This window comes from Poecilia reticulata, linkage group LG2, assembly GCF_000633615.1.
Source record: "Poecilia reticulata strain Guanapo linkage group LG2, Guppy_female_1.0+MT, whole genome shotgun sequence".
NCBI classification, from domain to species: Eukaryota; Metazoa; Chordata; class Actinopteri; order Cyprinodontiformes; family Poeciliidae; genus Poecilia; species Poecilia reticulata.
The window spans coordinates 39088329-39114085 of record NC_024332.1 but is presented as its reverse complement, the minus strand read 5'-3'; the positions used below and the strand labels follow the sequence as shown (position 1 = coordinate 39114085).

The 25757-nt window shown below is 36.6% G+C and overlaps 1 protein-coding gene across 4 annotated transcripts in view; it reads right to left on the bottom strand.

The window, feature by feature from the left end:
- LOC103460460 (partitioning defective 3 homolog B-like) overlaps nucleotides 1–25757 on the bottom strand; it is a 213444-nt gene that overhangs the window by 149595 nt on the left and 38092 nt on the right. For 3 of the 4 annotated variants that reach the window (XM_008402636.2, XM_008402652.2, XM_008402642.2), the window contains exons 3-6: nucleotides 20319–20472; nucleotides 15432–15526; nucleotides 8015–8085; nucleotides 703–786 (exon numbers count right to left, since the gene is read on the bottom strand). In XM_008402636.2, the coding sequence (XP_008400858.1) occupies nucleotides 703–786; nucleotides 8015–8085; nucleotides 15432–15526; nucleotides 20319–20472 (404 nt within the window). Of the gene's footprint in view, nucleotides 1–702; nucleotides 787–8014; nucleotides 8086–15431; nucleotides 15527–20318; nucleotides 20473–20726; nucleotides 20817–25757 lie in introns of those variants that run through there. The other variant, XM_008402658.1, reaches the window with a different exon arrangement.

The window sequence follows — 25757 nt, the reverse complement described above, 5'->3', positions numbered from 1 at the left end:
TATGGGTGATATTTACACACAGTTAGGCTTTGACAAAAATAGGAAGAAACATAATAAAAGTCACAAAGAAGGAGAAGCAAGAAAGGATAGAYAGAAGGACAAAATACAAAATAATACAAGAATGGACACAAGCAAGAAATAAAAGAAACAAGGGAATAAACTGAATAGACTGTTTCAAACTGTGTAGYAGCAACACTGAAAACTGTAGGCGAAGAAACAGACACTAAGATAACCAGGAACAAAGACATATATTGCAAACATTATCTGAGCAAAAGTAACATGTGGTAAAAAGAAAATAATAATAAAGAAAGATATCTTCAAAAAGGAGGTGATACAAATCTTCAAATACAGTTCAACTACACAAGAATAAAAAATCAGGGTACAAGAAAAGTGATTGTAAAATGACGAAAGGAAACTGGAACGAGGTGATGAGGAAAGGAAGGAATGAACAAGATRAAAAAAATCATTCAAAACCCATCATGCTTTCCTTTAGGAAGTTAAAAAAAAAACTGCGCGCACACACACAGTGCTTTTTTTGTTTTGTTTTCCTTTACTTAGTAGTTGCCACTGTGTCTGCAGAGTTTACTTCCAAAAGTTATTTTGTGTTTCATGGTATTGCCAGAATTAGATCTTATGGGGATCTTATGGGGATGTGTCCTTTTTCAGTTCAAAACAGTGTGGATGAATGTACGCAAAACTCACCGTCCGCTGAGTGAAGAGCAGTAGGGAACAACGTGAATACCCAGAGGATTGTCCTCTCCCTGGATCTCCACCGTTCTGGTCAGACTAGAGAAACACAGGTAGATGGTAGAAACAAAGACAAAACAGATAAAAAAACTATTATAGTAAGTACAACAATCATTTTATTAGACTAATGCTTTTTACCTTTTGAACAGCACATGAGTTTCAAATGAATATGAATGTGTACACATTAAAGTAATGGTCTTTTAGATTTTTTTTTTTCAATATTAAGGACTCCAAGCAAAGAGGACAAAAGGTAATTGCAAATGTGAAAATATGACCATACACTTAAACTAATGTGTGCATGTACGCAGATATATTCACCTTTTTTTTCTAAATCCAAGCTGAGTTTTAGGTTTCTAACAACTAAAATKAATCTTCCCTCATTGGATCTATGAGTCCCATCTCRATACAAYGCTGCTTTTATGCAGTTTATTAATTCAAATCACCTACTGGTTTGTYTTCAGGCATTCATTAAGACATAAACATTTAACTGCTATCTATTYCATAATATTCATTTTAGCGATAAGGCACATTATGAATGAACAAATTCTAAACAACAGACAACTGTCTTGACTATTGATGAAGGTAACATGCTTACCAGATTAAATATTCATATTCATATCTGGTAAATAGTATTTGGCATYAAGTATTTGAACACCCTGCGACTTTGCAAGTTTTCCCACTTAGAAATCATGGGGGTGGGGAGCCTGAAATTTTCACCTAAGGTTTATGTTCACTGTGAGAGACAATCTAATAAAAATATATATAAAAATCCAGAAATCACAATTTTAATAGTTTGTGTGTTACTGCTGCAAATGAGTATTTGAACACCTGTGAAAATCAATGTTAATATTTGGTACAGTATCCTTTGACAGAGGTCAATTGTTTCCTGCAGTTTTTCACCAGCTTTGCACAAACTGCATATATAAAGCTATTATGGTAGAAAACAGAAAAACGTTTTGAATAAAAAAAAACAGTTTTTTTTAAAGAAACATTAGTGACACTATAATAAATTAGTACAGTACTGTTAGAATCACCAATAACTTAACCCACTCAAACAGGTGGAATGTGATTAGCTGTTCTTACCACATTCTTGGTGATGGTAAGGATGGTGAGCGAGGCCACTGCCTTTTCTCATTATCCTCAACAACAGTATCCACTTCTGSTTCGTATGAACCACTTTTCTCATCTATTCTTCGAGACAGTAATCTTTTACAATTTGAGTAATAAACTGAACTTAATGCACTGTTTGATAACTAGGATCAATTCGGATGCATGTATGATTGARTTGAGTTGACTTTTTTTGTGAAGTGTCTTGAAATGGTGCTATCTAAATAAACTGAATTAAACTGAATGAAAGCTAGACAGACATCACATGTGTGCTAGCTCCGATMTAATCTCTGAAAGCTTGTGTCTCTTGAGGAAAAGTTTGCAAGTCGTTGCACTCGATTGACTTTAGATTTCCAATGAATGCTAATACCGTACTGAAAATATGCTTTTATGGAGTACTTAATCCGTGTCTGTGGATGCAGGCCTCAGAGAAGGGAGCGCTCKACTCAATTCAAGCCTAATAAAGGCATAGACCACAGTGGATGTATGTTTGAAGAATATGTTTTGTGCCTTTCTTCTCTGTGGGTTTCTTCCTTACTTTGAATCTCTTAATGTCTCTATGTGTGGTTTGGATTATTCAAGTGTGTCTCTGCTTTACATCCTGCCTTTTAATGTGTACGCGTGCTAAAGTCTTTGTTTGTTTGATTGGTTTATCTATCAGAGCACAGCCATTAATCCTCTCGTGACCTTCTCTCTGCTCCCAGTGTGTGTGAATGCGTGTGTGTCGGTGTGTGCCTTTTTAGCAAGTTTGTCTAAACTTTGTTTTGCAATCTTTCATTCATTCTCTGTCATGCTAACAGTTCATTTCATGTCTGCCTCTCCCGCTCCAGCTCATCCATCCATCCCTAAATCCCCATCAACTGATAGCACTACAGATGCTGATAAACTCCAGAGAGGGTTACTGATGATTGTGGGTGGTAACAGTGGAGACATGCAAAGTATACCAACATGTTTTCTCTCTCTCTTTCTCACACACAGACTCATAAATAGGCACACAAAGCTGAAATTGCCTCATCACAGCTCAGTAAATTTACATGAATCCAAACGGCTGCAAACATGACCGTAAAGCAGGACAGATGTTGTTTTACACTCTGATTCTGCAAGTAGGATTTTTTTTAGGCCGACATAAAAAAACGATAACTAGTCTGTGACAACAATAACACTTACACTATCCAAGCACTAAAAGCAACTATTATTAATTCTTCAATTAACCCAGGGCCCAAAAATAAACTCCAAACACTGCTAAGAGGAAATGAAGTAGTACTATGGACCATCAAGTGAACCATAACACACACATTTTATGAATTACTAATATATCCATTGCTTTTGAAGCATGTCAGTGCCAGTAAAAATATTGATTTTGAGAAMATGATAAAGCTGTTAAAAATGGAAGCAATGMAACCCTAAAAAATGCCAAACGTATTCCACTATAAACTTACTCAGCCACCTTGTAGTGRTGTTAAATATTCCAAATGCAATTATCTGTSCAGTACATTGTAATTAAAACATTTGTCAAGWAATACCAATAGTAGTGTACAGAAGTTGTATGCTTCTTCAACMAAAACAAACCATAATGCACTGAGTCAAACTCGCGCGAATCTTAACATGCTATTGCTAACATTCCAAGCTATTTATCGTTACATTAAGATGTCTTGAAAAAGTYCTGTCATTCCTGTCACAACTCTTATGCAGATTGACTATGTGTCAGACCAAGCTTGAGRATTTGAGTGATAATTAAAAAAGTGTAAACTGAAACCACATTTCAAGTTTATTTTAGTGATGTCTACATCATAAATATGTCAAAATATGTGGTAAATKAACTAGAATATGGACAGAGCTTTGTTTCACCAAACTCCTCTTTTCTGATTCATTAAATGCATGTTACAACTCAACGTTTGCTTGGAATAAGACATTCCAAGYATCACACTTGGGTAACAGTTATTATTTTCAAACAGAACAGTAAAAATAAGATCCCAGATACTAGCAGCTGAGATGAGCTCCCTCCATAGGGCAGCTTGCCTCAGTCTTGTGGGAGCTGCTCTTTGTTACTCAAATAAGTCCATTGCTGTGGTTTGGGCATTGGACGGATGGATGGTCACTACTCATTGGCRCCTTCTTGTTGTGGTCTATTTTCATCACTAKAGTGACATGAGATGCTCCTGTATTAGGCAGAGCCCTAAGTACTGGCAACACATCCTYAAATCACAGTGTCAATTTAAAATAATAACTGGAAAAAAAGGAGGTAGGAATCAGAGAAGCTTTAGAAATGAAACAGTGAGTGAGGGAGAAGGAGGCGCTGAATTAATTAGACAAGGCTAATAAAAAGAATTATTATGAGCAGGAAAATAACATGCACCCCTCCCTTTATCTCTTCCTGCTGCTGCGCCTCTGATCTCCACCTACTACACACAAACACACACATTCACAAAAGCAATTGAGATCCATCTGCATTTCCTTTTTCTTCCTTTATATTTTTTTTGTGAAAGATGTTTGACAGGCTGCATCAATGCAAATACTGAAGTGGGGTTGAGAGAGGGAGCAGCAAAACGGGTGAGACTTGAGAAAAGAGACACGAAGCGCAATGGATGAATAGGAGGGAGAAAAAGGAGCTGTATGCACAGAGTGCAGGACAGAGCGAGGCAAAGAGAGATGAAGAGAGCAGGTGTTCTCTTTATCCAGCTGCCACTTTACCGATCCTCTCTATGAAAGACCGAAACACTGAGGAGAAATGAAAAAGGAGGATATGCATCACCAAACCACTCTCTTTGCGCCAATGCATTTCACTCTCTCATTACTATTCTTATCAATGTATTTCTCTTTTTTATGGCTCTCTAAGTGCACAGATGTAATGATAAAAGTTTGCACAAGACTAAATGTCAGTGAGAAAAGATACAATACAAAAACAAATAGTACTCATTGCAGGAATTAGCAGCTTAATAATTGAGAGCACATTATTACATTATAAATGTTTTATTTCGAGTATTTTGTCATTCAAATTTCCTGAAGAACCCTTAACTGAAAAAGTCATGGAGAAATGTAAGCAACAGAATTGAAAATTAACAGCCTGGAGCACACATAAAGAGAAGAAAATGACTAGATCCGGGTTTAAGTATAACCACAATAACTCCTTTTATCACAGTTGATGACTAAATCTATTAAAGCACAAATCACCAAAGATGTATAGCTGCTCTTAAAGAACACAATGCTTTTTAAATCTTGTTTGTTTTGTGCAACCAGTGGAACCTATTTACCTGTTCACCTCTCGCCTTCCAAATCACCTTCAATACAGCGCCTTACTCACAAAGAAATATAGTGAAAACGCCATTTCAATAAACCAATTTGAAGTAAATCTGTTTCCCTGTATGAAAAAGGCCGTTTTGATTTATGCGTAATGAGTTCTTTGCGGCGCATGTGGTGTGGTTAAAATAATGATTAGCCATTACTGTACGTTTGAAGGCGCAGAAATTCTCGCTCGCAAACACAAAGGGGACCACAGTGTGCATGGAAACACAACGCACACCACACAAAAAACACACATTTATTTAACTCCTGCTTTGCTGTTCTAGTATTTATGACCGCATTCCCGCCTTCATTTTGGACTTTTTTTTGTGCAATTTCAAGGATCGTTTCCCTGGTGACCACAAAAACCATTACATCACTTTTACATTACTCACAACTGGGATAGTTCTTATTAGATTAGACTATGTGTGCGTGAAAGGATATGTGTAAAAAGAAAAGTTAGAGGGAAAATGACATAAATGGGAGTTGGCAACTACTTTTGTAATAACCTTTGTATTTTCTGCACTGTACAGCTCAGTACCAGAGATGGTAATGGAACTGAAAAGGTTTCTATTTAGTTAGCTTGGCTATTGATTTGGCTGTCAGAACTGTCTATTAAGGCAACAAATAAGTTGATAATGGTGAAGCAGAAAAATAAGGAATAAAATGCTGCAAACAACTTTCATAGATGGTGCTGATATGTCTATGCTTCCTTCTTTGAGCATGAGAGGATACACATGAAGACTAAAGAGGCTCATTTCAATATTCAAATAATCATATTTTGTTCAACTATTTATTCAATACTATTTTATTACAAAATGTATGTAAAACATCAGGTCAAAAATTTGTATTGATTGAGCTCAGTGGTGTCAGAGGACAAAAGGATAGCAAGCATTAGCACAAACTACTCCGTTAGCAACAGCCGTTTATAAATTCAGCAGCTGAAATCATAAAAAAATGTAAAACTCAACAAAGAAAAACCAAAGAAAATTGTATTTGTTATGAATAATCTGTAAACTGATTATAATAAAGGGATGACATAAAACTAGCAAAATGTCAAATAATTATAATAAAATTAAAAAAATAAAAAAACTCAAGGAAAACCCCTAGGTCTGCACAACGTGGACACCTGAAGCTTACAAATGCAGCTTATATTCAGGCATGCTCAACAGTCTGTAAACTACGGCAAATGGGCCACATTTGTTCAATTTTAGTGAACTGGGATCCAGAACTGCACAGCATTTTGGGGATTGTACGCAAAGGAAAGACTTTAGCTCCTTGACCGCACACAACCAGATAAAGCAAGGTTGGTTTCATTGGCTAACTCACTCTTTGGTTACCTAGCAACAACTTGTTGAGTAACTTGCACAGCACCAGTTTAAAGCTTCACCAACATGCCACGCAACTGCTTAAAAAAAAACAACGGCGAGGAGTGAAAACTGTGAATAAAAAAGGAAAGGTCACATCACCAGTTTGGCAGTATTTCAGATATTTAAAACTAATCAATAATTATCAACATGGACTAATATAAATGCCATAATAATCACACTCACGCGGCAAATTTGTGTGCCTGGTCTGTTTCTTTCTGCCATGTGTATCGTGCAAGTATATCAGGTACAGGTTTTGACCGTGCCTTCCGATAACACACTTCCTCAGTCTCTTTCACAGTTGCTCATAATGTCACTTTTGTCTCGCTCCTGAGCTTGTGCTGTCAATTTCATCTCGCAGCAGTCCAGTCTTTGAAAGCCTTTTGTAAAAGAGCCGTATAACAGCTGCATCAAAGTGCTCAGAGCGTATGAAGAAGTAATGGCATATAGTCTGGAAATTACGGTAATAAGATACATTGCATCCTGCTCAGTTTCTATGGTTAAGTCAAGTGATCTAAAGATAATTTATAAAGTTGTAGAACTAGGTGTTTTTGTCTTGGCATAATTTTTTTAAGAATGGAACTAGACCAACTCAAAGGCCACATGGCAATGTAAAATCAAAGCTTTGTAGGTAAACGCTTGCCAAGTGGTAGAAGGAGCACTTCAATCTTTGCTCTAACAAAGCTAACATGGGAATATTTGACATGTGACACAAGGTACAGGCAAACATTACACTCTGGTTATTGTTAAATAGATTTTCTATAGTTAGTTTCTCTGTTGCAGCACAGAGTAACTGCATGACTTCCCCTTGTGTCTAAATGTAGGATCCAGCTCCAAAGAGCCTTGCGTCTCTCATGGATATGAACAAAAAAGCCCCTCAGAGACACAGGGCATCCTGCAACCCAGAACTTAATTAAGCAGCATTCATTAGTTTGTGCATTTAAAAATAGCAGACGCAACTGTGTTTATCTTTGAGACCATGTGTTTATGGCAGTCTAAGCATATCTTTGTGCCTTTTATGTGTGTGTGTGTGTGCGTGTGCGTGCGTGTGTGTGTGTGTGTGAGACCCTGACCCTGTTTTGGCAGCCTTTTGTAGTTAGCTAATGATGGAGTTTTTAACAGTAAATATATCTGCAACAGCCTTGATCTGGATTAGAAAACAGCTTTAATGAAGAGAAAGTGGGACAGAGGCACACTCATGAAAACCAATGAACATGGATGTTGCACAAACAAAACCTTCTCATTGGACAAAAACACTCATTTCCGACAAACAAACGTAATGGTTTGGCATATTGTCTGGATAAATTACTAGAAAAGCAGATGAAGACAAAATCAGTACAGAGGAGGACCACAAGAGGATTTACAGAAAGAAATCAGCTGAAACTCTTTTGATAGTAATCAGTTTGATCTTTTGTTTTCGGTGCGTTCAATCAGAATGCTTTTCTTTTTTTCTCCAGATCAAAATTTTTATTTCTCATTCATCATTGATCCATACAGAAAAAAAAGGCACTGACCTGCCATTGAAGGTGTTTTTGACTGGAGCTCGTTCCATCCCCCTAGGCCCCTCCACTTCGGCACCGGCTGCCTGCAGAGCACACACACAAACACACGCACACACACACAACATCTGTCTTATTAGTCAGCCAGTGACTGGGAATTTTTAACACATAACAATAGCAGGGAATCAGTCAAAAGAAGAGATTACGCTAATTTTAAGAAATTGAATAAAAAAAAAAGATGTAAGCAGCTGCAAGAAAATCAAAGAAGCTCCAATGTTTTGATTTTAACCTTAATGCACTTTGTTTGAAATTCTGAACCCAACAATTACATTTTTATAACTAAAAACTGACTAGAACACAAAGGGAGAAAAAAGAATAAATATGTGAAGTGATGAGACAAGAAGATGTTAATTTGATCAACAGATGAAGCACTAATTAATTTTTGAAGGCAACCAGACGGTCTTGTTAAGCAGTAATAAATAAGAGTATTAGTGGGCATGGCAACCAAATGTGAAAGGAAGGAAAGTATTATTTTTCCACAATATAGTATGATTTACTGCAAACTAATTGTAGCAGTTCTGAAGTCAATCCAACATATCTGAAACATTTATTTCTTTTATTCAGTTGATTTGTAATATAGCTCCCTCTCAATGAATTAGAACAGCAGAGACTACTTTTAATGATATTATTACTCTTATAAAATATTACTCTTTTTATTACTTACGTTTAAAAGTAACAAAAAGAGTGGTAGAAATGTGGCTTCTAGCAAATGAAGCTGATAAATTTGGATAAGATTTTCAATGACAAATTCATACCTTTCAAAATGAAAGAAACCAGCTACAACAAAAGGTATTTTTCTTTTATTAGCCATGTTTTGTTGCTCTTGTTTAGCATCACAGTATCTAGGGCCACAAATATCCAACAGGTTTTTTATTCAAAGACGGACTTGTGCTTACAAATTAATTAAACTTGGCAAATACAGTATGTTATTGAAAAGAAAGTATTCTAGACCAACAAACTTGAAAAGATTCAACCCCAATGGTTAGGAAACTTTAACAACTTCATTTTTTTTTAGGACAAGCTTGAGTCTTTGTCACCTCTGTACCAGCTCCTTTGATCTGATCATTTTAAATGTAAAACAAACTGTTGAAAGTGCAATATGGCTATTTCAGTTTTACAGCGGCACAAAGGTTTATAAAGAAAGAAATTCCACTGCAGTACAAAGATAAACATGCTTCAAATTATAAGGATATTCAATTCTTATTAGAAGTTCCAGATTTACACATAAGCAAATATGCAACTATCACAGGTCATCTCGGAGTAGGCGTACACCCCGGCCACACATTTGTGTAAACATATGGAGGCGAACACGCAGGTCAATAAGGTTCTGTGTTAGTAGATGCCTCTAATGGATTCAAAACATGACCTTCAACCTTTTACCCCCACCATCCTACCCACCCATATGACCCASTCTGACAACTTCAGAAGGAAAAATCTGAGAAAAGAGAAAGAATGAAACAGCAAACCGAGTCGAGCATCAGATACACAGCGGATGTAAAGAGATGTAGGAGGGCAAGATGAAACCTAATAAAGACCGACGACCAGTGCAGTAAACATATGTTAAAGCTTTAGTGGATTGGAAATTAATTGGTCTGGTCTGGCTGTTAATGCTGTCATTTGAGCTTAATTAGTAAAAAGATGACAGGTGACATTAATTATCCCAACCTCACTGTCATGACAGTCACTCATATATTAATTGCGGAGCTACTGGTGCTTAATTGTGTGTCTCATTTAATGAATGAATGCAGAAATAGTTTCTCTGCATCATTCTCTCTATGAAAGAACAACATATTAATTACAAAGGCCAGCAATGCCTGTAACTTATGAAAGGGCAATTTAAAGCAAGTAAATGAATCTGAACGAACAAATGTGCCTCATTATTCACATAAACATTTGAGCGATTTCATAAAACACAGACCAATTACAGTTATTGAACTTCTTGTAGAAAGGGCAGCAACAAAAGTTGCACCTTGTACAAATTATTGTATTAAAAATGACACATTGGTTTTCAAATTAAGACAAGAGCAATATTAATATCGTTACATGTTGTAGCAATTTGTACACTTTGCACCAAAAAGTGTAGCGTTTAAGGACGGTGAACGTCTAAGTTCATTTTAATGGTGTGAGGAAGGTAAATATATTAAAAAAAAGCAAAAAAASAGAAAGGAGACAGCTACTTGCCCAAGAAAGCCTTCTATGAATCGAAGAAAAGTTATAAAGAAGAGTGGGCAAAAAAAGTACTCCACAGTTATGAAGAAGACTAAGACATACAAAAAACCAGTAGTTCAGTTTTACATGATATGGGAGGTTATACAAGATATTTTATTATGGAGTGTTTCCTATAAAAGTACAGATATATGACAAACCCTTCTTTTTCACCCAACAACTATAACATCAGGATAGAGCACCACGGTCAAAAAAAAAAAACATGGGTCTCACCAAAATGTATAAAATAGGTATAAGAATCAGAGATTAAAAGACCTTATAATTTTAGAAAGCAAAATAAAACAACATTAAATAACAAAGATTTATGTAACATACTGAGGGGGAAAGCTATGAAAAAAAATAATACATCAGTCTGTCAAGATTTGACATCTTAATCAATACTTTTGAGCATTAGTGGCCCTCCAAAAACTGAAGGACAGAAAAGCAGGATTTCCATTTTAACTCAATGATTAATAATCCTGCGTTAAGTAACTACTGCTCGTGTATAATAAATGGTCTGCAAGCATTTATTATTCTTGGTCCAATTTAATAATTGCTCAAAGTGGATAAAAAGACCAAACTATTAGTGATATTACTAATTAGTAAATGACCAATCAGCCAAAGTGTTCCCTGAATTTGCTCCAAGGGTGAGTATGATAAATGTTGGAATGCTGGCTTTGCATTTTATCCATTTATACTGGATACATAGTTTATATTTTCATGTGTATCTACATGAAAGTTGTAACCTGAAGATAAAAGGTGAAAAAATGATGAATTAATAAAATGTGTTTATTTGTAGTACTTTGCACCTGAGTCACAGTTTTATAATAGGAAGTAATGAAAATTATTTGGGCTCCATTGTCTGTTAAAACATATTGAAATGTACAAAAAGGGCTGCTTTTTTATCRATGTCACAGAGGGCAGATGGTATAATAACCTTGCAGAAAAGTCACATCCYGTCATTGAAATGCAGTATTAAAAACAAAGTTTTTAATACTGCATAATCAATACCTTTTACTTTTTGCAGATTCTAATAAAACCAATACTCTGCTAAGCTTTCAAATTGTTTTATGCAAAAATTAAAATGTAGATTTAATCAAATAATGTCAGCAGCAACCATGCAGGTTAACACACAAGTCAAGTAYGTGCATATAAACCACGCACAGAAACAAATGCAGGGGTAGCATGACAAATAAGTGCTCTGCTGCCTTATTAGCCCCAAAGGTACTCTGTGCATAAGTAACAACCCCTTGTCTAACTATCACATTACCAGCAACCTTGTGTATCTATATTTGTTTGACCTTACTTGTGTGTTTTTAATATAAAATATAATACAAGCAAAAAATRTATAGATTTTTTTTTCCCTAGTGCATTTATTTTCAAGTATAAACAAGAATTGTTCGGACTGTAGAACTTAAKCTTTTAGAGATTAAAACTACGTAAAGGAAGGGGCAAAGACAGACAGACAGAAGAAAGACAGAAAATTACTGCAAAAAGAGTACTTTCTTCCCTTCACTGCTCTCACCAAAAGGCCAAGTGACAATTTGAACAATTACCCTGGAGCCATTACCTCTGCTGGAAACTGACTGGTTGGGAAGAGCCAGATGAGTGAGTGAGTGTGTGTGYGGGAGTGTGTGCACATACCAGGATCTGGATGCATGAGGTATGGGAGAAAATGTAACGGCAAGATAATAAAAATAAAAAAAAATTGTATAAAGAGAAAAAAAAACTTTTTTTATTTATTTACAGCAGATGCTTCTCCAGAGTCATTTACTGCATCGACACTTATGTGGTGGTTGTTACAGCACAGCAGGTGTGAGAGTGAAAAGAAAAGACAGCAGGARGATTTGAGACACTGAAGGCCATCAAGCAGCCAGAAAGCTGCTGGTTAAAGAAAAGAGACTATTTTCTTTTTTTTTTTTGCTTTTAAGCTTTAATAATTAGACCAATTTTAACACTTTAACAACAGTTTTACAATAAAACTCTGACTCAGGTGCAAGATACCGCAAAGTTTTGCTAGCAACAGTAGRTTTTAGATCCACAAAGACAAAGCTGTTGGATTTAAAATTCAAGAGAGCCACAAAATGTTGGTTCTAGAAGAGTAATGACTACTCCTATTGAAAAACATATATATTTTTTCAAATATTACTGTTTTTTGTTTTTCCTTTCAAAATAGACATAATGTCTATTTTTAYGCCACCTTTCACTAGTCAAACATGTTGCATGTTTGGTGCCTTTTAGAATACTCTAAGGCACCAAACTAGAGAAAGGCATTGTAAAAATTAATGCCAAGTTATTAAGAACCGAGAGTTCAAAGAAGGATTCCTGCAAAGGTGTTGATGGAAAGTTGTAACAGGCCATGTTCACAAGGAGATAAACATGCTACATTTTTTACAAARGATCAAGAAAAAAATTWAAAATGCTGTCGTAGGTATGCCAAGCCAAAAAGTATCAATATAAGAATGCCACAGAATGAAGCAAAACACATAGAATACTAAAAGGCACCAAATTGGTTAATTGTAAGATTGAGGCCCATGTGGGTTAGAGATAGAGATAAAGTTRGTACCTCACAGCTTCGAAAAAAAGGCATGGCTCGCAAATCCTYATCGAAACATGAGATCGCCATTTTGAAATGTTTCCACTCTGGAAACCGTTTTCAAAAATAGTTTMTGGTCTCCCAAACCTCCAGATCTGTTTGAATGCACAACCTAAGCAACAAAAACCTTTGCAGGTACACCAAATCCCRGCTCTGCAAGGACTGGGCCTCAGACTTTGCAGAAAAAACTGCAAAAAAAGTATCTAAAGCCTGCTTTTAAGAGTTTTGTGACAGACTGTATGTTGAGGACAAACACAATTTAAGGTTTTACTGATGCTTGTTTCCAACATAACTCCACTTATAGGTTGCATATCTGAAATGTAKTAGAACCAGGGAACAATAGGTTATTTATAAGATCTAGGTTACCATTAGTTTTYCTGTGTCAATTAAAATGATTTACTATTTTAAGCAAACAGCTAGTTGTAAAAATACACACCCTTATGTAAGACACTATTAAATCTAATTCACATTGCAGTTAACATGGATTGGAGCTGGGAAATGTTGATATAAAAGAATACGGCTGTAATGCTCACACCTAACATAACACTTTAGCATGCTGTGTACATGCTGCACTTCTCAAATACTTAGTTGCCCTGAGCAACATTAAGTAGAAACACTGACCACCTCTGAGAACCAAACATATTCCCTAAACAAAATGAACCTTGCAAACATATCATTCTAAGGGGAATACAGACTTATTAGGAAAGGATGTTTGTCCAGTAAGGAGTCTCRAGGGGAGAAGGCTCATCACTCAACAGTCCAATCATGCATCGAGCTAATTTAAGCGGTGAACTTGAGGGATCGTCTGTGTTCAACAACAAAAGAGGAATAAGAAACAGTGACACCATCAACAGCCATCAAAACTACATMTCTAACCAGCTAGAAGCCTGTGTGTAAATGGCTATTTTATTCTACAAGGGAGGTAGGTGTAAATGTCAAGAAAATCAAGACAGTCTGAGTACAATATAACTAATTACTATGAAATACTAATGAATGCACATCGTATGCAACGTTTAGGTTTAAATTATTTGAGGATCTTAAGAGTTATGTCATGATTCAAGAAGCTGCTGTTTTGGATGTGCCAAGGGTCATTTACTCAAGAACATAATTTCTAATCGGCACTTTATAAAAGATAAAGTGAACTTAGCTGAATCCTGTTTCTGTTCACTTTTTGTACTTAAGACAACATAGCCAGATAAAAAGACATCTTGCACTTCACTAGCATTGAAAGTAGAGAACCTGAAACTGAGCTCAGCAGTAGTAAGGGAGGAGCAGATGAAGCTAACAAAAACTGTGACCTATGACCTTCGAGAAAGTCAGAGATGGCCTCAAAAGATAGAAGGGGGGCAAACTCTTGAGAGTCATCCATCTTCATTAATGGAGCCTAATRTGGCAAAATGTGTCTGAGAAGAAAAGAGGGGRAACGAGAGTCGTGATTTACCCCCTCTCTTTAACCACATGTATCCTCACATGTCTGCACTGAAAGGGAAACTGCTGACCTGAGTCATTGTACCACTTGAGGATTAAAATCCTGTTGCCTGTCTGGACCATTGATTCGGCAGTACACATGCTGCTAGGTTAGGTTTAATATGTTCATGTTTTTAATTTATTCTTAACTCYACTGGACAGGAATTAATCACCACTCGCAAGATTTTAAATGTAAACAACGTTACTCAACTTAAGAAAAAGGGTATGTTGCAAACTTTGAAACTGAGAACAAGAATGCTTTTCAAGTAAAAGGGCAAGAGGTCACTAAAATCAAAGTGTTGATCCCCTTGAGAATCTTAATGTTCTTAGCATATTTAATGACAATCTGCCTATTAGATTACAAAAGCACTGGAGAGAGTTYATAGTGATAATATATCAAAGTAAATCAATGTCTCCAAAAAACTAACAGACCTCTACAAACAGGAAAAATATGAGAAATTTAATCCTGAAAASATTGGTTTAAAGACTAGTTGAAAGAGACTGCATATTGTTTGTGGAAGCCTAAGTAGCATAGATCTAATATTTAAATTGTTAGAATTTTAAACAAAAATCKGATGAGAGTAGTCAACCATGTTGAAGATTCCATCAAAGGTGCTTYGATATGACAACTGTTTCCAACAGGTAAGCAAACTATTCTTGATGATAACTTCACAAAACCTAATTTAGAAAAAAAACAAATATCCCTATAAAAATGATCAGAACTACTACATATTAATGAARGAATAACCARCAGTCCACATGAATACAAAAAAAGCAGACAWTCATAGATTATCTCTGAAGCTTTGGGGAACAGGGCTGAATGTGTAGATCAGTGAAGTTATTTAGCATCTTATTACATAGAACAAGAGTTTCCTGTACCCAATTTTACTGCCCTGTAAAACTAGGTACAGACAAAACACTTATCACCCATTCTCATGCATTCATGTGCAAATAATTGAACACTGGCCTGTGTTAATTAGACTCTCCAACATGTCTTCTAGGTTTCTTATTAACACAGACAAATTTAATTTATTTATCATACATRTAAATACTTTTAAGCTCGTTAATATTTTCTTTATTAGTACCACAACTTCTGAGTCTTACCATCACAGTGGTATCTTCATTGTAGGWGGGTTCAGTSTCTGTGGTTTGGGSGTTGAGGGCGGAGTCACTGCTGCTCCTCACCATCAAGGGTGTGTCTGAAAATAAAACACACAGAGACACATTTTTAAATATACAATATATGGTGGCTACATTAAATAAAAGGAAAAGCAACAAAGGCTTTGTGATGGCCTTTGTGATCAGGCCATCACAAAGTCCTGATATCAAGTCAATAGAGAATTTGTGAGAATTTGTACCTCAGTCACATGTGCAAGCGACTGAATTACACCAGTTCGGTTAGGAGGAATGGGCCAAAACTCCAGCAAACTAATGTGAGAAGCTTCTGGGAGGAATGAAGGAAAGTCAAGCATCGCTGATACCAACCAAATGTATGTAAACTTCTGATTTTAACAAATACATTTCAGACATAGTCTTTCTTTCATTATCGTGGCACTTAGCAAATAATTTTTTATGATTGTAACTAAGACAAAAGTTTGGTCTCATGTAACGAGACCAAACTTCAGACAATGAGAAAAAGAAAGTAAACCAGTTAAACCAGTTTAAAGTCTGGTTTCAACTTTAAACTGAAATGAGACCCAACTCATTTCTTTTGAACAACCAAAGAAAAAAAATGCARTCTGCCTCACAAATAGGCCAACAAGATGTTGCATTAGATTGCCATTMTTTCAATGAAGTGTAAAGCCTAACTCTTTGCGTAAAACAAAAACATTTGAACCAAAACCCGTTTTCAACTACAGCATCTTAATCAACTTAACAGCCAGCCAAATTTGTGTATGTATGTYCACATGTATAAGTAACATACAAATCCCACAACCTCACACTGAATGTTCTGATAACAAATGCTGCAGAGGTGGCAATGTGCGGGAWGTGTTGAGAAGTTAATGTATTATCTGCTCACATCCCATCGGTGAACACATTGTTGTTCATGCATCCAAATGGCCAATAAGTGGCTGATTTGTAGATTTGTGTGTGCAAGTAGGTAACAGATGATAATGGCTCTTTTCTTCACATCTCATCGGCCCTCTGCATAAAATCATCATTTACCAAAAACTGATAAATGGAACACACCGCGCTGCCGCTTGTGCTGCTGATGGGGCTTTGGGAGAAGAGTGAAAATGAGAGGAAAGTCAACACTGCAGAAAGCTAAGCAAATAAATAAGATTTAATATGCTGTGGTTTTTATTATGATGCGTGTGGTACACTCTAAAGATCCACCAGTGCCACTCATAGGGACCATCAATCTATACATATACATTAAGAACAATGTACTCGCCTAAAGCTCAATTGGGAATATAATACTCGCCTAAAGCTCAATTGGGAATATAATGGCAAAGGTGGTAGCGTGGGTGGAGGAAACTCTACACTGTTAAAGTACTCTGAAGACATACCAAATTATATTTGTAGGGTCATATATTGATTGTCACAAATGGACCCATGGTGCTCTTAAGAACTACTGGGGGATATGGATTACATCAAACCTCTAATCAATTCATCTCGCCAAAGGAAGACAGTTACAGGGAGATGGTTTGATGGACGAGACAAAAGGTAAAAATGAAAGATAGTTATTTCAGACAGACTAGTAATTTCTGCTGTATGACATGCACATTGCCTCAGTAAAGTATYCATACCCTTAGAACTCATTTTGTGAGTTTCAGGCTACAGACGTCAATGTATCTTAATGGGATTTTTTGATTGGCCAAAACACTTGTTTTCCAGATTTTTTTTCCAAGGCAAAMATTTTAAACATGCTCTTATTTTTATTGGACTTCCCTGAATCAATACTTTGCTGAACCACCTTTGTTACAGTGGACCCCCCATATTCCTAGGGGTTAGAGACCACAACCGCCCATGAATAGCTGAAATCTGTGAACACTTGAGACCCCCTCTAAAGACACTCATTATTGCCTATTTTAATTGTTCAAAAACAACATATAACTCAATATGCACTTCACAACGGAAAACATCTTTGCACTACTGCAGAAGCTAACATCCAAAGTATTCCTTATTTCCACTCATGGGGCTATAGCCAATCAGGGCAAAGGAAAATGTAAGGGACTCCTGGATTGGCATCTTTGCAAAAACCAGCTAATAGCTTGTCAAGTACCATTGCACCTCGGTATCGCATCGTCCCAAGCTGCATTTTGTTTAAAATGTCTTACTTATGTTCTACAAACAAACCAGCAATCTTGTATATGAAGTACAACCTCTATTTCTATTGATATTCATGGACGTAATAGTCCACACACTGGAAACTAAACCATTCTTTTTAAATGTTTAAGGCTGATTAATGTTTTAATATGAAACAAAATGTTAAAATGACACAAATTAAACACCTGCAATTAAAATACGACATAACTGTTTTGCAAGCTTGCAGAAGTTTGGTCTATCTGCAAACCTGGTTGTTTATGTCACTCCCTTTAATTTAAAACTAATTTATGTTGCAACACGGTAGGATGGCAAAGAGGCCTCATAAAGAGCCGCCATGATGCAGAGCCATCTTCTGCAGTTTAAACTGTTGTGCTAATTGTGATTTTTGCTTGATTGTTGGTTTTTGATTTACCTTTTGGTTCCACAGCTCCAACAGCATGTCATGAAAACACACATGCCAAATTACGCTCGTTTGATGTGAAAGGACAAAGTGATCCTTTCATGGCTGCATGTGAACAGCAGAAGTATGATCTCAAAGGGGCTTTAAATCTTCTGCAACCAGTCGCTGAATAGTGGCAGATTTTCTCTGTAGCAATGTCCACTTTTTAAAGGCTAAACTTCAGTGAGCATTGTACATCTGAGACAATAGTATAAAAGGTATCTGGCCATGTAAACACAAGAACTTTCCTGCAGAGAAAAAGCATGGGTGGAGTGGAGATGAAGATGAGAAATAACAAAGATTGGAAAAAAACAATGTGAGACTGTCAGAAGGAGAAATTATGAGGAGCAGATAACAAGCTGCTGAAGACGGAAAGGAAGAGCCAACTTGGACAGAAACTCAAAACAACAGTTACAGAGGCCATTCCCAACCTCCTTTACACGGTCACCGTGACAGTCTCCAGAGTTCTGTTACCTCCAATCTTACCGCTAATCACGTGACCGTACTGTGACAGACTAAACTTCCCATCCCAACAGTCTGGATAATCCAACAAGGGTCCCAGTTTTGATTTAAGACGTCTGTACTTTAGTATTATAAACTTTACTTTTCATTCAGTTAGGCCTGTTTAAAATAAAAACCAAAACATAAAAATACAATATATTCAACTTTAACATAAAAACAGATGATAATTGATCAACTCTAAAAGAAAAATGGATTCATCCAGTCAATATGATGAAGGATAGAAAATAATTACCCTGCTGATGGAACGCAGCTTAAGAATAAACGTTGAAGTGGAATAATTAGCTTTGGCTTGTTGTAAGAACACAAAGCATCTGATTAAAACGGCTTCTTTTGTTACAGTAAAGTTTATTCAAGTCTGAATGACAACTTTAAGCCCCCTTCACCACCACATATACAATAACTCAAGCGAACAAGCACTCGACTTGAAAAAAGACAGAGGGCTGTGAAGAAGAGACGGAGAAAACCAAACGGAGACAGACACAGTGAGAGAATAAAGGTCATGCAGAAAAGTCTGGTTCAGGTAACACTGAGCAGACACAAACACCGGTTTTTGGTCTGCAGCCYGACAGAACACACGCACTTCCTGTCTTCCTCTCCTCATCTAACTCTTTCTGGCCCGCATTTCAATGACACCGCTTCCAACATTCTGGCCTCTGCCATCTTGCCTTCATTACTGTCCCACCCATCACATCCTGACCTTTGACTGTGCTGGAATTCAAAGTTAACAGTATTTCTCCAGTGCATGAAAAACAAAAGGCTCTAATACTATGCTTGTAGCCTTGCAAAAGAAGTTATACTGCAACCTGTCACTGAAATGTTTGTGGGGGGTTTTCTTAGTTTTTACAGTACCACGAATAGCTCAGCCAAGCAAACAATGTTAAACATTTTACATTAAAGAAATCAAATTCTCAGGTAGATCTTTGTAAGATTGTGTAAAATCTGACAACTCAAATAACAAGCCACCAGTAAAATGAAAAATGAAGACACAGTTGCATTCCTCTGATGTTATTTGTAAATTTATTTCTCAAGAAGTGAAAGAACAGTTCATAATCAGAGGAACATATGACAAAGATATCAAATTACTGTTTTAAGTGAAATAAGTTAAGGAAGGATTAAAATTATGGTATCAAGCTAAAATCACAAACGGTCAGTGCAACCTCACAGTGCTGCGCTGAAAAATAAACTTATGGGATCCAAATGACGGCATCTCTTAAGACCGCAGGAGGAATAAGTAAAACATTTTAGATTTTGAGGTTCTCCCAACTCCTAAATCAGTTGGTATGTCTTTATTTTACTTTGACTTTTTCCAACATTGCTTTGATTTGTTGCATTTTTTTTTCTTTCATACCTTTTTAACTTGCATATAATTCTATTTTTTTATTTTTTTTATTTGTCTAATCACCTCGTGACGGACCATATTCTATTTTGCTTTCATCCCATCTCATCTGATTGTAAATATCTAACCTTATATCATCTGTGGTGTGGAAAATATTTGAATGTGTTGCAAAATGTTGATTTCACATGTTTGAACAGTGATTAAGAGTTGCTACAGCTGTTGTTGAGATGCTATGACAAATGGTAGACAAATGGTAAAAGATCTACGTCTTTGCTGCAAAGCTTTAACTTTAACTTTAGCTTTAACTTAAGTTTTAACTCCTGGTAAATTATGAGTCTCAAAATGATGTGTAACTTGCTTTTTTTATGCCACTTAAGGAAATTGTAGAGTTCAACATGGGTCAATAAGGTTTAAACAAACTTACTAGATTTGAGGGCTGAAGAATTAACTTCAATCTCTCCTCCTGTGATTGGCTGGAAAACAGAAAGTTCAGCTTGGTGGAGGTCAGGGCTCGGGGTCAGGCTCGTGTCAGCCACACCTCTCTGCTGGGCTTCCTGCTCCTCATACACCGCCATCAGCTATAAAAACATATATAAAACAGCAGATTATTATTAAACAGTCTCACGCAGAATGTTAAGCACTTTAGCTCAAAGCTCCATTTCCGTATCTGGATTCTAAAGAGAAATTCAAGGAAAACTTGCTTACAACGTTGGGTATTTTTATCTTAAGGCACAAGCAAACACCAAAATTATCTTTACTGATCTAAATTTGCAATGAATTTATAAATGTTAGGATAATAAACAACCTTAACACAAACATACATCAGTGTTACCTTCTGGATGAGGACGCTATAGAGGACATCTAAGGAGCCCAGCATTATTGTGATAACATGTGCAACTTGTCCTAACTAGCAACTATATCCAATGATGTACGTGTGCTGCAGCCTGCTTGCTCTTCACCATGTTATATAGTGGAATCCCTGTCTATTGAGGATTGCACTGAGTCTGCGTTTAGCCTAACATAGCAGAGGTTGTCACCACAGTGTTCGAGGGGCCTCCATGCGAGTGCTGAATAGAACTGTGTCTGGGCATGTATGTGTGCGTATAGCTACATTTGTGTGGTGTGTCTATAGTGACCAAGTATAAAGAAAGGCGAGTTTGCCAGCAGAGCCAGAGGTTTCCTGCTGTACCGAGATGTGTGAAAAATACTCTTCTGCATTCATGCTGTCCCTTGGCTATTTATGCGTCTAACTTTGTCCTCACGTAACACAATCTACGACTTGTATTGATTAGGCCACTATGCGTACAACAAATCTGCCCTTCCTGTTCAGCACAGCCTCACGAGGCAGAGAGCAGAATAGTATCGAGTTACACAATATCGCACCTTTCCCGCCATGTTCTCATCCATATCTCACCAGTTATTCTCTCAGACTCTCACACATCCATGTTCTGTCACCCTCCCCACTTCCATCTGTCTAACACAGATTCATCTCATTGTGCTCTTCCATGTCTCCTTTTATAACAAACCGCCTCTGACATTTTTCTGAGCTTTCTTTCTTTCTTTCTTTCTTTAAAGCTTGCATTTCTTTCAAATCACCTTTCCATCTTGAAACCAGGTCTTTTTTTGTTAATACTCCATTTATTCCCTCCCTGCTCTTTTCCTGCGTTATTATCACACGTCTCTGTCACATTCACTCTTGGAATATGAAATCCTGCTTTGGTTATGTAACTCAAGTGATCTCCATTTGATAAGGCTTAGTTAACCTCATCCTGCCTTATATGACAGGCTTCCTCAGTAAAAGCTGTGAACAGTTTTACTGTTACCCAGCTGAAAGGCACAAAAACAACAGCTACTTGTCACAGAAACAAACAGCAGACACATGGGGACAGAAAAACATACTGTTTGCCTTAAGTTAATAGAAGAGATTGACTTAAATCATTTTTAAGTGTGGTGCACATTTGCATTTAGTCATTTAAAGATTCAGAAGATGTTGCTCTGGTCTGATGAGTCCAAAAAAGAACTTTTAGGATTACTGGGAAAACTATGTGTGGCAGAAAATAAACTCTCCCTGAACACACCTTATCCATGGTGAAGCACGGAGGTGGCAGAGTGTTGGTATGCTTTTCTACAAGTGGAACGTGGAAACTGGTTAGAGTTGATGGTAAGATCAATAGATCATAAAAAAAAAAGCAATACTGAAAACAACCTAATACTTAATACCTGAAAGTGGGATGAGGTTTCATTTTCAGCCTGGACAAGAACCCTAAACATATAGAAAGACCTACAATAAAATTGCCCAGAGGAAAGAAAATTCATGAGATCTAATGAACCAGACCTAAATTCAATTGAGACAATGGGACGAGATCCAAAGTCACTGAGCCTGAACTATTTTGCAAATAATAATTAGAAGGGAAAAGAAAATTCTAAATGTGTAAAGGTGGAACCCAAGTCCAGTATTTACAGATTCACCTTATAACTTCAAATTATTGGAACATATCTAAGAAATAAAAATATCTTGACTCGCTATGGGCTAACGTTTGCAAAGCAGTCAACCCAGAAGCATCAGTCATTTTCCTTGGCGCTAATTGACTGTATCCCAAAGACCAGAATTAAGGAAGACTGTAGATATTCGCTTCTGCCAAGATGGTATCCACTGTGTGTATAGATGTATATTAAGGCACATTAAAGATATCTATCATAATTTTAGTCCATAACAATGATGTGTTATATTCCCTGTTATTAGATTAAATAAACAAATAAATAAATAAAAAATTACCTTTTATTGAGATTTCAGACACCTGGCTACCGTACGTAGTTAGCAGTTTTAAGTGTCTTTAAAACTGCTTTTAAAACTGCTAACTTTAAAATTTTAAACATCTTTTAAAGTTTTCCCGTTGATCTATCTGGATAACAAATGTTTTCTGTCAAACAAAATCCTATTGGGATTCATTGAAGATTACAGCGAAAAACTCACAGAATGAATACAGGTTCAAAGATACAAACACTTTAAAGAGGCAGTGTGCATGTCAAACAAACAAGGGATACATAGAATAATATTAATTATTAAAAATAACATTCTTAAACAAATGATGCCAGTTAAAGAGAACACAAAAAGACAAACAAAATACATGGGGCTTTTAGAGATAAACCACATAAAGGAACAAATGTGTGAAAATGTCCAGGCAAACCTAAAAGGGCACTACCAAGTCTGTAATAAAGCAGTGATGATAAGAAAGGGTAGACAATCAGATGAGATGGGACAGAGTTTTGTCTTTGTTCTGTTCAACAGGACTCAAAGACCTGCCACACAAAGCGACAATGCAACCTCAGCACATGTGGAAGATTAGGCTGTGAGACAAAAAAGGGAACACTGCAAAAAGTCAAAGCAAAAAAGGATAGAAAGAAATGATAAAAGAACATGTAAGAGACAGGGACTGAGGTAGAATTATAATGACAATAATGAGGGAGAGTGACAGATAGGCTGTACTGTAAAACCCTTTGCAATGTCAGACAGTAAGAGCCAAAAAGCCAGCCTAAAAGTAAAAAAAGATTGTCTGAGTGTCACTGTGTCAAGAGCGAGAGCGGTGATGTGCCCATTTTCTACAAAATCAAACGTGACATGCTGTCCCTTCTGTCTCTGTTCCTCTCTGTAACGTAGCATACAAAGCTTTGCAGATATTTGCTTCAGTAGCTCATATTACAGTATTTTAAGAAAGACAAAACATATTCAACCTTTTTTTTATCTCATACAATAACATTAGATTTATATGTAATGCAGTCATAAATTGGTTGAGATCACTTGGATATATGAAAGCCAGATCAGACGGGTAACACATGCGCTCATCTGACCAAAAACTAATGGACCTATGCCTGCCTGAAAGCTCACACTTTCATTACGAGGCGATAAAGCAGTGTGACATCATCTGAGAGGGTTAACAGATAATGTCACAGTGTAGTGGATCATGTTACCTCACAAAAGGAGTATCTTAGGCTGTGCTCTAAACTTAACCTCTAGAAAAGGAGGAGACGTCTTAAGTGAGATCACCCTTCACAAGAATAATTCAGAATTTGAGAAACAAACAGTAAAGTTGTAAGTATAACAGTCACAGGTATTTTAGACAAGAAAAATACTTGCTTAGAGTAGACATATGCTGACAGATTCACTGGTATTTTGGTGGAAAGGTCCATTTTCACTGGCTTTTGCAATAACTTTGTGGCTCCACTAAGTTGTTTTAAACAAAATTTAAGCTTCCCCTCAGCAAATCTGTCAACAAGCACAAGCACTGCTGACTCAAAGATGAAGAGCTCTGTGAAATTCTGCTATTTTTCTCCTTTTTTTTCTAATTTCAGCCTTCCGTTGAATCAAAATTTTACTTTGATCGTGCTGCTGACAAGCTGATACAGAAATGCCTTTATCGACGTGTTAGCCTCAACACTTACAGATTTAGGCACTGCGAAGACCATCAGACAAGTCATCTGTGTGCTTTGAGTCTGACATGGGATGCTACCCAGAAATGTTTGAATTTTTCCATCATTACAATAGGCTGTAATGATCAATGCGTTGGGTTTTGACATGTACATTTTTAAGCTTTGTCTCTCTACAGAACAATTTACTTCATTTATAGTATGTATTGTAAAAAAGAAACACTCAACTTTCCAGAGATGTGTATAAAAACAGCACTAAGCAAACTTCCTTAGCAATGACAGTCTGTGGCTTACCTTCTTATGGACTGAGTCAAAGACTGCTGCTGGACATCTGTCAAGTCAGCAGTCTTGCCCATGTCCAGATAGCCCATTACAAGGCCAGAAAAAATAACATACCTGCTTTAAAGTCACAGTTTGTTGCTCCACTCCAGCTGTATTATTATTTTATTAATCTAGTTCCAGTGTTTTTGAACCCTGATTAAAACAGTAACAGCACTCTTAGGCTGCATACACTTTTAAACAAGTGGCAGGCAGATATTCATCGAGTTGGCTCCTATTCTTTACACAAAACCAAAGCAGCATGTAAAGTTTAAGATTTGAGTACAACCACTTACATCACCATCTTTTTTTCACATAAAGTGCTTTTTATTCAGGTCGATTATGGCTTGATTGATTACTTGAATAAGGATCAATAAAATACTACAAACGGATCCATTTACTGCGTTTAAACGCAGCCCATAATTGCGCTGTCTCACACACACACACACAAACCCACACAGCCTAAACAATCTTTAATTAAATATGCTTAAGCTATCTGTACACCGCTGACCTTTGATTTCCACTCAGGACCACTTACCGTAAAAAAATCTATTGCATTCAAGAGGGTGTGCGTGTATGTGTGTGCTTGAGTACTTTGGCATCTTATGGAGTCAGCAATATCCTTGGCAGTGACCACTTCATCACCATAGATTTAACATCAGCGCTGCACATGACAACCCTTCTCCAAAGAAGCAGGAATATGCATGCAGTGTGAGAATCTGCTATTTTTTTTAAAGCAGGCTAGAACTTTTGCTGTTTCCTTTGAGTGTAAAAATAATTTAAAAAAGAATCAGAAAAATACAAATTTTAAGTCATTATTGCAAATATGTTAATTTTCTGCCATCTGTGCCATCTCAGCTGTTCATTGTGCTTCTGATAAAAAATAAAACAAAATTAGAAAGAAAAAAAAACAGTGCTATAAATAAATTCTGATAATCTGAATATAACGAGTTGAAGATAGCAAATGCTTGTTTTGGGTCCAACACCGCAGAGGCTTCTACCCTGATGCAACTGTTCTTCATAAGAAAGAAATCAAGTCTGATCACTCAGGAACACACACACACACGCACACACACGCGCGCACACACACACACACACACACACACACACACACACACAC